This window comes from Vitis riparia, chromosome 18 (assembly GCF_004353265.1).
Source record: "Vitis riparia cultivar Riparia Gloire de Montpellier isolate 1030 chromosome 18, EGFV_Vit.rip_1.0, whole genome shotgun sequence".
Lineage (NCBI taxonomy): Eukaryota > Viridiplantae > Streptophyta > Magnoliopsida > Vitales > Vitaceae > Vitis > Vitis riparia.
In genome coordinates, this window is record NC_048448.1 from 25,983,279 (window position 1) to 25,994,604 (window position 11,326).

General features: G+C 38.9%; 1 protein-coding gene across 2 annotated transcripts in view; it reads right to left on the reverse strand.

Annotated features, from left to right (window-relative positions):
* Positions 1-10,217, reverse strand: part of LOC117905328 (DExH-box ATP-dependent RNA helicase DExH3) — a 97,407-nt gene extending 87,190 nt beyond the window's left edge. The window contains exons 1-4 of one of the 2 annotated variants that reach the window (XM_034818238.1): positions 9,882-10,217; positions 8,749-8,903; positions 8,567-8,654; positions 8,227-8,463 (exon numbers count right to left, since the gene is read on the reverse strand). In XM_034818238.1, the coding sequence (XP_034674129.1) occupies positions 8,227-8,463; positions 8,567-8,654; positions 8,749-8,903; positions 9,882-10,070 (669 nt within the window). In that variant the 5' untranslated portion in view covers positions 10,071-10,217. The remainder of the gene's footprint in view (positions 1-8,226; positions 8,464-8,566; positions 8,655-8,748; positions 8,904-9,881) is intronic. The other variant, XM_034818239.1, reaches the window with a different exon arrangement.
* Between the last annotated feature and the right edge of the window lie 1,109 nt (positions 10,218-11,326).

Sequence of the window (11,326 nt, forward strand, 5' to 3'; positions counted from 1 at the left end):
TTGTCCACACTGATGTTTGGGGTCCTTGTCGGACCGCATCTACTTTAGGATTTCAGTATTTTGTCACTTTCATTGATAACTATTCTCGATGTACTTGGTTATTTTTAATGAAAAATCGAGCTGAGTTATTCTCTATTTTTCAGAAATTTTATGCTGAAATCCAAACCCAGTTCAATATTTCTATTCGTGTGTTGCGCAGTGACAAAGCCAGGGAATATTTTTCTACACCATTTACTTCATTTATGTCCCAACATGGGATCATTCATCAGTCTTCTTGTGCTCATACTCCTCAACAAAATGGGGTAACTGAACGTAAGAATCGACATCTTGTTGAGACAGCTCGTACTCTCCTTCTCCATAGTCATGTTCCTTTTCGTTTTTGGGGGGACGCTATTCTTACAGCATGTTATTTGATTAATCGTATGCCATCATCTGTATTACACGATCAGATTCCTCATTCCCTTCTTTTCCCTGACCAACCATTTTATTTCCTTCCTCCTCGTGTTTTTGGTTGTACTTGCTTTGTTCATATTCTCACTCCTGGACAGGACAAACTTTCTGCCAGAGCCACAAAATGCATCTTCTTGGAATATTCCATACTTCAAAAGGGTTATCGTTGTTATTCCTCTGAGACTCATCGCTACTTTCTCTCTGCTGATGTCACTTTCTTTGAGGACTCACCGTTTTTCTCCACCTCTGAGTCTCTTCCTGTTTCTGAAGTCTTACCCCTTCCCATTATCTCCCCACCTGATGCAGTGTCTTCTCGCCCACTTCAGGTTTATCATCGCCATCATCGTGTCGTTGTTCCTCCTTCTTTGGCCGCGGTACCTGCTGACTCACCTCCTATCCCTTCGGCTTCTCCTGCCCCGGCTCTGCCTCCTTCTGCTGACTTACCCATTGCTCTTCGGAAAGGTAATCGATCTACTCGTAATCCTCATCCCATTTACAATTTTTTGAGTTACCATCGATTATCTTCACCCTATTCTGCATTTGTTTCTGCTATATCTTCTGTTTCTCTTCCCAAAAGCACCCCTGAGGCTCTTTCCCATCGATTATCTTCACCCTATTCTGCATTTGTTTCTACTATATCTTCTATTTCTCTTCCCAAGAGCACCCCCGAGGCTCTTTCCCATCCAGGCTGGCGACAGGCAATAGTAGATGAAATGGCTGTTTTACACTCCAATGGCACTTGGGATCTTGTTGTTTTACCCTCTGGTAAATCTACAGTTGGTTGTCGTTGGGTCTACACAGTTAAGGTTGGCCTTGATGGTCAGGTTGATCACCTTAAGGCCCGCTTAGTTGCTAAAGGCTATACTCAGGTTTATGGTTCTGATTATGGTGACACTTTCTCTCCTGTTGCCAAGATAGCTTCTGTTCGTCTATTGCTCTCCATGGCTGCTATGCGTTCTTGGCCTCTTTATCAGTTAGATATTTAAAATGTTTTCCTTCATGGGGATCTTGCTGAGGAAGTTTATATGGAGCAACCACCTGGTTTTGTTGCTCAGGGGGAGTCTGGTTTAGTGTGCAGGTTACGCCGTTCTCTATATGGCTTGAAACAATCTCCTCAAGCATGGTTTAGCCGTTTTAGTTCTGTTGTTCAGGAGTTTGGCATGTTCCGCAGTACAGCAGACCATTTCGTTTTCTATCATCATAACTCTTCGGGACAGTGTATTTATCTGGTAGTTTATGTGGACGACATCGTCATTACAGGCAGTGATCAGAATGGTATTCAGAACCTAAAGCAACACCTTTTCACCCACTTTCAAACTAAAGACTTGGGGAAACTCAAGTATTTCTTAGGGATTGAGATAGCTCAATCCAGTTCCGGTGTGGTTCTTTCCCAAAGGAAGTATGCTTTAGACATCTTGGAAGAAACCGGTATGTTAGACTATAAACCGGTAGACACTCCTATGGATCCAAATGTCAAACTTATACCAGGACAAGGGGAGCCTTTAGGAGATCCTGGGAGATATCGGCGACTTGTAGGTAAACTGAACTACCTCACCATTACTCGTCCAGACATTTCTTTTCCTGTAAGTGTTGTTAGTCAATTCCTACAGTCACCATGTGATAGCCATTGGGATGCTGTAATCCGCATTCTTCGATATATCAAAAGCACACCAGGCCAAGGTGTGTTGTACGAGAACAGAGGTCATACCCAAGTTGTTGGTTACACAGATGCAGATTGGGCTGGCTCACCCACAGATACACGTTCCACTTCCGGGTATTGTGTTTTTATTGGAGGTAACCTAATATCTTGGAAGAGTAAGCAACAAGATGTAGTGGCCAGATCTAGTGCTAAAGTCGAGTATCGAGCTATGGCTTTGGCAACATGTGAACTCATATGGCTAAAACATCTTCTTCAGGAATTGAGATTTGGAAATGATGAACAAATGAAGCTCATCTGTGACAACCAAGCCGCTTTGCATATTGCATCCAATCCAGTCTTCCATGAAAGGACCAAACACATTGAAGTTGACTGTCACTTCATTAGAGAGAAGATCGCATCAGGATGTGTGGCGACTAGTTTTGTCAATTCAAATGATCAACTAGCAGATATTTTTACTAAATCTCTCAGAGGTCCTAGAATTAAATACATTTGTAACAAACTTGGTGCATATAACATATATGCTCCAGCTTGAGGGGGAGTGTTAAATAATGTATAGTTATTTAGGTTATTTACTTTTCCTTTTCCTTTTCTTTCCTTACTGTATTGTGGGTCCCACTACCATGTATATATATATATACCCAAGTCCAATGTGTATTCTTTACAGTTTTTCAATAACAATAATTAGGGATTCTCCCTTTTTCTCTCTCTCTTCACACCCATGATTTTGAGGATAGATTCCTAAGAGTTAATTTGTTCCTTTTTTCATTGTATAGCTACTTATAAGATGTACAATTTTTTCTCAAACCAATATACGATCATTCTCACATATGCCTACATATGGGACACATTCTATTGGATGGGACATCTACATTCTAGTCAAATGGTCACATAGATGTCCTTGGAAGGTCATTGCATAAGTATTCTAAGATTTTTCTTCACACTCCCTTTGTGTTAGGTAACAGTTCGAGATTTGTTTTTGGGAAGATTTGTGGTGGGGAAATCAACTATTGTATTCACAATGTCCAAGTCTTTACAAAATTATCACAGCTAAAAATCTCACAACATCATTTGTCCTTAGTAACTCTTCTTCTCTTTCTTGGAACCTTAACTTCTATTGCAACCTCACAATATCAATTATGATATTCATTATAGATATAAGAGCTTGATCTTTATTCTCTTTAGGTTTATTCTCAGTAAAATCATTCTTTTCAGCCATATCCAATTTAACAAATCTAATTCCTTTCTCTCTAGCTAAACTTTTATGGAATTCAAAAGCCTCATCTAAGGTCAAGACTTTTGTTTGGTTAATGGTGCACAAGAAGGTAAAACCAATGACATACTACAATTGAGAAGACCTTACAAATTCCTTGATCATGATTAGTGCACCTTATACATGGGGAATGGAGCATTGATCAACCATCTCTTTATATGTTGCTCGTTAACATTAAGGCTTTAGCACAAGCTATTCAATATAGCCAAGATGGATTGAGTTCCGCCTATGAGTATATGTGACATGTTGACCATTTCATATAGTGGTTTGGGGAGTTCCATCAAAGACAAAACCCTTTGGCAAATCGATTATCTCACAATGCCTTAGATTGTGTGGCAAGAGAGAAATATTAGGATTTTTGAAGAAAAGTGGAGAATAGTAGAGATGTTGTGAGATATACTTCACTTCTATTCCTCCTTTCGAACCTCTTGTACCGACACCTTTAAAGGCATTCTACTTAATGTTAATCAACTCAATTGGCATTCGGTTGGTATATTAAAAAGATTGGACAGCAATGAGAGGAGATTAGTCCGGAATTGAGGAGATGTCACCTATGTATATCCTTTAGTGGACTGAACTTTATGTATAGTTCTCCTTGTATAATGGAGGAGTTTAGTCATACTTTAATCAATTTCTTGTATTTTGTGGGTAGGACCCTCATCCTTCTCATATACTTTCTATCACGATTAAAAATCTTTTGTTTCTGAACAAAAAAAATAAAAAAAAATAAAAGAATAAAGAATGAAATGAGTGAAATGTTGAAGTTAGAATTCATAATATGTTTAAAGTGTTCACAACAAATGCTACAACAATGGAAAATGGAAGAATGCTAAACCAAATTTTGTCACAATACTCATTGCTCAATATTTATTGTGTCAAAGAGTTTCTGCAGAAGTAAAGAAAAAACAACCAATCATATTCTCTTACATTGTGTCTGATCAAAAAAAAAATATTCTCTTACATTGTGAAACAACAAAAGGTTATGGAATCTTATTTTCTCTCTTTCTAATATGCATAGGTGTTGGGTGTTTGGTGGAAGGAGAGAAAAGACGCGAGGCCTGGGTGAGGATTGTGGGCTTACCCGTTTCATTATGGGATCAAGCCATTCTGAGAAGAGTAGGGGAGGAATGCGGGGGTTTCTTGGCAGTCGACACCCAAACGGAGAAGTTGGAAGAATTGCAGTGGGCTCGGATTTTGGTGAAGTTAAACGGCGAGGAGCTCCCTAACGTGGTGGAGATTTGGGTGGAAGAGGTCTGTTACTCGCTAATTTTGAGGGTGGGAGGTTAGGCCGTTAATAAGGTTTTATCCGGTCGGTAAATGCGGGAAGGAAGTCGGAGCAGGAGAAGAGGTTGGAGGTGAGGGCTCTGTACGCGCAGGCAAGCGCGTGGTGGAGGTGGACGAAGGCTCTAGGCTTGAGGCCCTGGTTCAGTCTGTCGATGGGACGCAGGGGCAAACGAGCGGGTCAGGGCGTCCTTCGGTTCCTTCTCGGAGCCTTGACGGGTCATCGGGCTGGTTTCTTGGAGGTCTGCAGTTGCTGGGTGGGCTTTCTAAGTCGGGCCCAGTAGAGGAATCTTTTAGTCCAACTTTTGGGCCCATTGGGCCAAGCCCAATTTTGATTGCTTCAACGGAGACTGGGCCGGTTGGGCTGGAGTCTCAACCTTTGTTTGAGGAGTATGGGCCGAACAAGGGTAGAGGCCCGTCCCAGCCACCATTAGAGGCTATAGCCCAAGTTGGTGGGAGGCCTTTGTCGGGCTCAAGCTCCTTGGGGTGTCCAGATTCAGATTCCACTAATTTCTAGGTGAAGCATGGCTTGCGAAAGCAAATTGAAGCTGATCTCCACTCCGAGGTGAGATCGTTGACTGACCATGCTTTACTTGAGGAAGCCTTGAGGTATGGGAATGTCTTTGACCCTAAAGGATTTTTGGATTATGGGTTCTCTTCTTCTTTCTCTTTTTTTCCCGGTCGAACTCCAGAGTGGGAGTATTATGACTATTCTAGGGTTGTTTGTGAGACAGTCCAAGGGGAACTACCGTTACGCATGATCAATGCCCCGGGGTTTATAGAGGCCGAGACCATCACTCGTTGGGAGTTGATGGAGGTAAGTAACGGCTGCATTGAGGAAAGAAGAGCAGAGTTGAGCTCAGTTCGAACTAAGCCTCAAGAAGCAAGAGGCTGGGAGGAGGTCACTTGGGAGGAAAGTGATTTGGCTAGGTTTAGCAAGTTCTTGGGATTTCCGACAGAGGGTTTGGAGAAGGATATTTTGGATTTTTTGGTGAAAATTAGAAAGAGAAGGGAAAGAATTCACAGCAAAACTCTATTGGAGAAATCTAAATTTGAAAGGGAATTAAAAAGACTGGAATGTTCCATTAACTACGAAATAGGGAAAAACAGAAATTTGGTTTGCAAGGAAGAGGGTGCCAAATCATGGAAGTCCAATGAAGTTAAGGATTCTGAGTTGGAATGTTCGTGGAGTTAATGATAGCTCCAAAAGGAAGGTGGTTAAAGCCCTTATTAGAAGTCAGAGGGTTGATTTATTCTGTCTCCAGGAGACAAAAATTCAGGCAATGTCGGAGGGTGTGGTGGGAAGCTTGGGCACTAGAAGGTTCTTAGATTGGGGTGCCCCTGGATGCTTCTGGAGTTGCAGGGGGGATTTTGATCTGTTGGGACAAAAGGACACTAAATGTGCTTGAGATGGAGGTGGGTCAATTTTCAATTTCCTGTAGATTCAGGAATGTGGAGGATGGGTTCGTTTGGATTTTCACAGGAGTCTAGAGAGGAAAGGGTTTGGTTGTGGGAGGAGTTAAGGGCGATCAGAGGCATTTGGGATGATCCCTGGTGTTTAGGGGGTGACTTCAACGTCACCCTCTCCCAAAGGGAAAGGAGTAGGCAGGGAAGGCTAACTAGTGCGATGAGAGGGTTTGCCCAGATTGTTGACGAGTTAGAGCTTCTTGACCTTCCTATGCAAGGGGGTTTGCTTACTTGGAATGGGGGTAGGAATAATCAGTCGTGGGCTAGACTGGATAGATTCCTAGTGACTCAGAACTGGCTTGATCAATTCAGTGGGATTGTCCAGAGCAGGCTACCTAGACCCACTTCAGACAACTTTCCCATTCTGTTGGAGGGTGGTGGGTTAAGGAGAGGCCCTTCCCCGATTAGGTTTGAAAATATGTGGCTTAAAGTGGATGGCTTTAAGGACGTCATTCGGGGTTGGTGGCAGGGGACTGTGGTGAGAGGGAATGCTAGCTACAGGCTGGCTACTAAGTTGAAGGAGTTGAAGCAAAGAATCAAAGTTTGGAATAGAGACGTGTTTGGAAGGTTGGAAGTCAATGGAAATTCAGCTCTTCAACAAGTTGAATTCCGGGATGGGATGGAAAGCGAGAGGAGCGTCTCAGAAGGGGAAACTAAGAGTCTAGAAGATCCTAATGCACTCGGTGAACATAAGTAGAATAAATTAATCATAGATAGTATTTTTCTTTCAATTTTGAGGTTCTGCTATTTATGCTTCATCATTACTTCACTAAACAAGTATTGTGAAGAGATACAAGTGGTGAGATCTGAGAGAAATACTATTTCACTAATCAAGAATACAATTATCTAACGTATATTCATCTAGTGATTCTCTACAAAACATTGATGAAGGTATAACTTTAACAAATCTGTCCATTTTTTCATTTTTTATAAGTAAAGCTGTACCATTACATATTTGGATTTCAACAGGTCTTGGAGGTAAAATTTTGATTTTGATGAGTTTTAAGAGCTTCAGATTTAATTGCAGAGGCAAATAAACATAGACCCCCTTCTTGCTCCAGACATTACAGTTTAAGTTTTTCAGACAAGTTTAGGAAAGCAGGATATGCCCCCCCTAATACAAATTTCCATCACTAGATCAAAGATAAATTCAGGCTTGTATTATCAATTGAATATATTTCTCTGTGTATTTTGGTGCGTCCCTTTTTAGGCATGTGTAATTTCATTAGCTTATTTTGTCTATCAAAAAAAATGGAAAAAAAGTTGCATGTTCAAGAGTCACAGCCAACTCAGAAAAACCTGACCCAAATCAAACTCACTAAAAACTAGATCACAACTTGTTTCCCTTACAGTTTCAGTTTTTACCATGTCTGAAGTGTGCCAAAAATTAAATATTTACAAGTTTTCAAATGGAAAGCCTTCACAATCATTGTTTCAAGTTTGTAATGCAGCTAAGGCTTACATCAAATACATCAAAATACGCAATACATTTCATTGTAGTAAACAAAAGATTGAACAAAGCGTAAGATAATTTTTTGGTCTTTTCTAAGTTATTCCCTCATAATTTAGCCAGTCACATGCCTCCTTACATTCAATCCATTATTTCTGGGCTAACATTTATATTATTAAGTTTTAACTATGGTTTCAACGCCTTCCCATGAGATTTCCATTAAATCAAAGTTTTCCATTTTCTTTAGCTGGCACCAAATCTACACCAAGACAACCATAAAGCATATTCAACCTTTCCATGAGCTTACATATATCGTTATGACAATTCTAAAGCATTGCTATAGCCCAAGGTCCCAATCGAAGAGCACCCTAATCATCTTAACGGCAAAAAATGCTGAAATTCAGTATTGCCACCACCCTGAATCATCAGAAACAAGCTCTGCTATTAAGGGCAGCAGTAAGAGAGTGTAATTAACTTACAGTGCAAAATGAGAGCTGAAAAATAAAACCAAAACGGGAACCAAATTACAGTCAAGTGCAAATCAGTATAGGCAAATAATACGATATCTAAATACATTGATCAAGGCTGTGTTCATTTGAAATCACATAAAAAATTCAATTTAGTGCAAGAAAAGAAAAGGTATCATACCTGCCAAGCCCTCTGCATATTACGCATTCGCAAACTCCTCCTCTGAAGAACCTTTTCCATAACAGACCCATCTAGGAGAGAGTCTGGATTATCTTCAGGATTCACATCTTCAAACCCACCATTGCCCTTGGCATCATCAGAACAGTCGCTGACCTTTCCAGAACTCAACAGCATTCTATCAAGATGTTCCTGAAGTAGACCCTCTACTCTCCTCTGCAAGCTTAGTGGGATAACTACCTGTGAAAATGGAGCATTCAAGTTTCAGTTATTCTATAAAATAACAATTTTTTGCAAATATCATGGAATAAAATGTCTTCTAAAAGCTCCTAGAAGTTAATACCTCCCTCTGTGGCCGTTTATCATCAAGATCTGGTCTGTAGTTGGGTAGTGGAACCTTGCTCACAACCATCACTTTTCCATATATTTCACTGAATGTATAACAAATAGGATATAAGTTCTCACGTACTATCCTGACATATGATCAACATATTAAAGAAATACAAGGGCATAAATACGTCTCACCTGTAAAGACCCATCCTGTTGGCGAGATTAGAAATCTGCTCATAGTCTCTCCTATCTTTTTTATCTCTGGACACAATCTCTTGATCTTGTTCATTGCGTGATAGCAGGCTGAGTTTCCATTTCCACTCATCAATGTTCGCCACTGAGGATGATGCCTTCCACAAACACATTGATTTAGAACTTACAAATTTCCCAGTTCTTTTCAACTTCATCAATCAATGTTAAACATCAACTGAAAAGTAAATGGGACTAGTTTGATAGGTTTACAGAAAATTACATGCTGGTCTTGCAAAGCAAATTTTGTTCGTTATATAAATGAAGCCTATGTTTCAATACCAAAATATTAGTAAAACTCAGAAATTCAACAACTTTAGCATAATGAAGAGCTATAACTGTCTTCAAGATCAATCCACAGTGAGGAAATCACAAACTATCAAAAACAATATGTACATAAATGTAGGGATTCTGTGTCTTAAAATTTAAATTTTCCAGGGCAGAGATTAAACAGAAAACTTATGTTCAAGCAAGCCAAACGTAAGTATTCTGAGTTTTCATTTTCTTTGAAAAAATAAGACTCAAAATGTAATTCTTCTTCTGTAGTCTTTCTCTGTGCAACCAAATATGAGGTCGATGTCCCAAATAGTTGTGGCTCAATAGGCGCAGAAAAATTTTGAGGAAAAGAAAGAGGAATAGAATATCAGAATACTCATGTCCCTTTCATTTCCGCCTCAACCAGCTAAATGAAAACATTCATGCGGCTTAGATCATCAGGCGAATTTCTTTGGTTTAGTTTTCCTTGAATTCTCTCGGTAACCGAACAGGGGCATGGAAATCAAATAAAAGCTTAAATTTCCACTTTTTTTTCCATAGTCCACCAGGTGCAACCAAATGAAGGATAAAGCATTTGACGACCCAACTTGCAATAATCCGTTTGGCTCCCGAGAGAATCGAGGAAAAGAAACCAAAAATAAATAAATAAATCTCACAAAACTCGTGTCAAATTTAAACTAAGCCAAACAGTTGCAACAGGTTCAGTGAAATTGCGGTTTCCATTGTCTCTATTGGGTCGTAACTTAGTGTACTTATTTTCTAAGAGTTTCATCGGGAACCAAACAGGGGCATCATCTGCAAACCTTATGGCTCTCAAAATCGCAGTCGTACTCATCATCGGAGAACTGCTCGGCGGCGTATCCGCAAAGTCCCCGGCGGCGAATGAAGGAAGAAGGAGTGGGGAGAGAAGAGAGGAAAGAAAGAGTAGGCGGGCGTGAAAGCCTTGGTTTAAATGGGGAGGAAAGCAAGAGAAATGCTAGCCTCGAATACATCCTAAAAGCTTTTCAAGCATAGCTTTTTCGATGTTAAACCCTCCAATGCATTCTAAAGGATTTCTAGGGTTCAATGATTCTCCACCATTTCTTCCACTTCTGTTTTTAAAGTTGCAGGCTTGAAGCCTCAGTTAGCGTCCCAACTGGGTGCCGAATTCTTGTTTCTATATTTTAAATTTTAGCAATTTTGATGAACTAAATACCACCCCGCAATTAGTTTTTTATTAGATTAAAAATATTCTAAAAACAATAGCAAAATTAGAAGATAATTACCAAAAAAAACTATATATTTATCATATCAATAGTCAATACCACTCAATAAATCTTCTTAATTGTTCCTTTGAATATATTTTTTATTTTTTAAATAAAAATTAGTGTTATAATATATAAGAAATTTTAGAGCTTTTATAGAAAAAAACATAATGATTTTAATAAAATAAGATATCAATAAACTTTTAGTACATCAAATTTTAAAAATTAAATTAATTTTTAAAGATATAAGATAAATTTGTATTTTTGTACTGAATGTTCTACCTTGATATAAAAGTTTTTAATTTTCAAAATAAAAAACTATTCACGAATTGGTATAAATACAAAGGTAATAAGTTGAAGTCATGTCGTAGAATGCGGATTTTAGGATTTTTAAAGAGTTTACAAGTTCACTTCCTATCTTAGACCAAGTAAAAAAAATTATAAATTATTTGATGTCATATTTTTCTATTATGCTTAGATCTATTATGCTTAGATATAGAAAGTTGAATGAAGCATGCATCTTATTAGATCTAAGGCTCTAGGTTTTCTAGTATTCACCACACTAGATTACAGACACTAATTCATAGGGAACGTACATACAATGGATAATAGGTCATAGATCTGATGTTTTTTCTATACCTCATCATAAGATGCTTAAATACAATTTGACTTTTTATAGTAAGATGTTGAGTCAATTTCAAAATTGGATTATAAGTGAATTAGAGTGTAATTGGCTATTGCAATTCTTTTTCTAATAGTCGGTCCCATGTAACTGAATAACTAAATAAAATGGATAAATTTTTCTCTCCATCCAGGTCGATGGATCTTCTCAACTATATTTTTCATCAAAGTTAGCTCTCTGTTGAGTCAACTTAAGAACTAGGTTTTGAGGGAGTTAGATATTTTCGTATGGGTTCCAATGGTCCCCACTTGAGCTCATAGTCTTTGTTGGCATCAAGGTTTGAGGGAAATTAGTGATTTAATTATATATGTGTATATGTGTA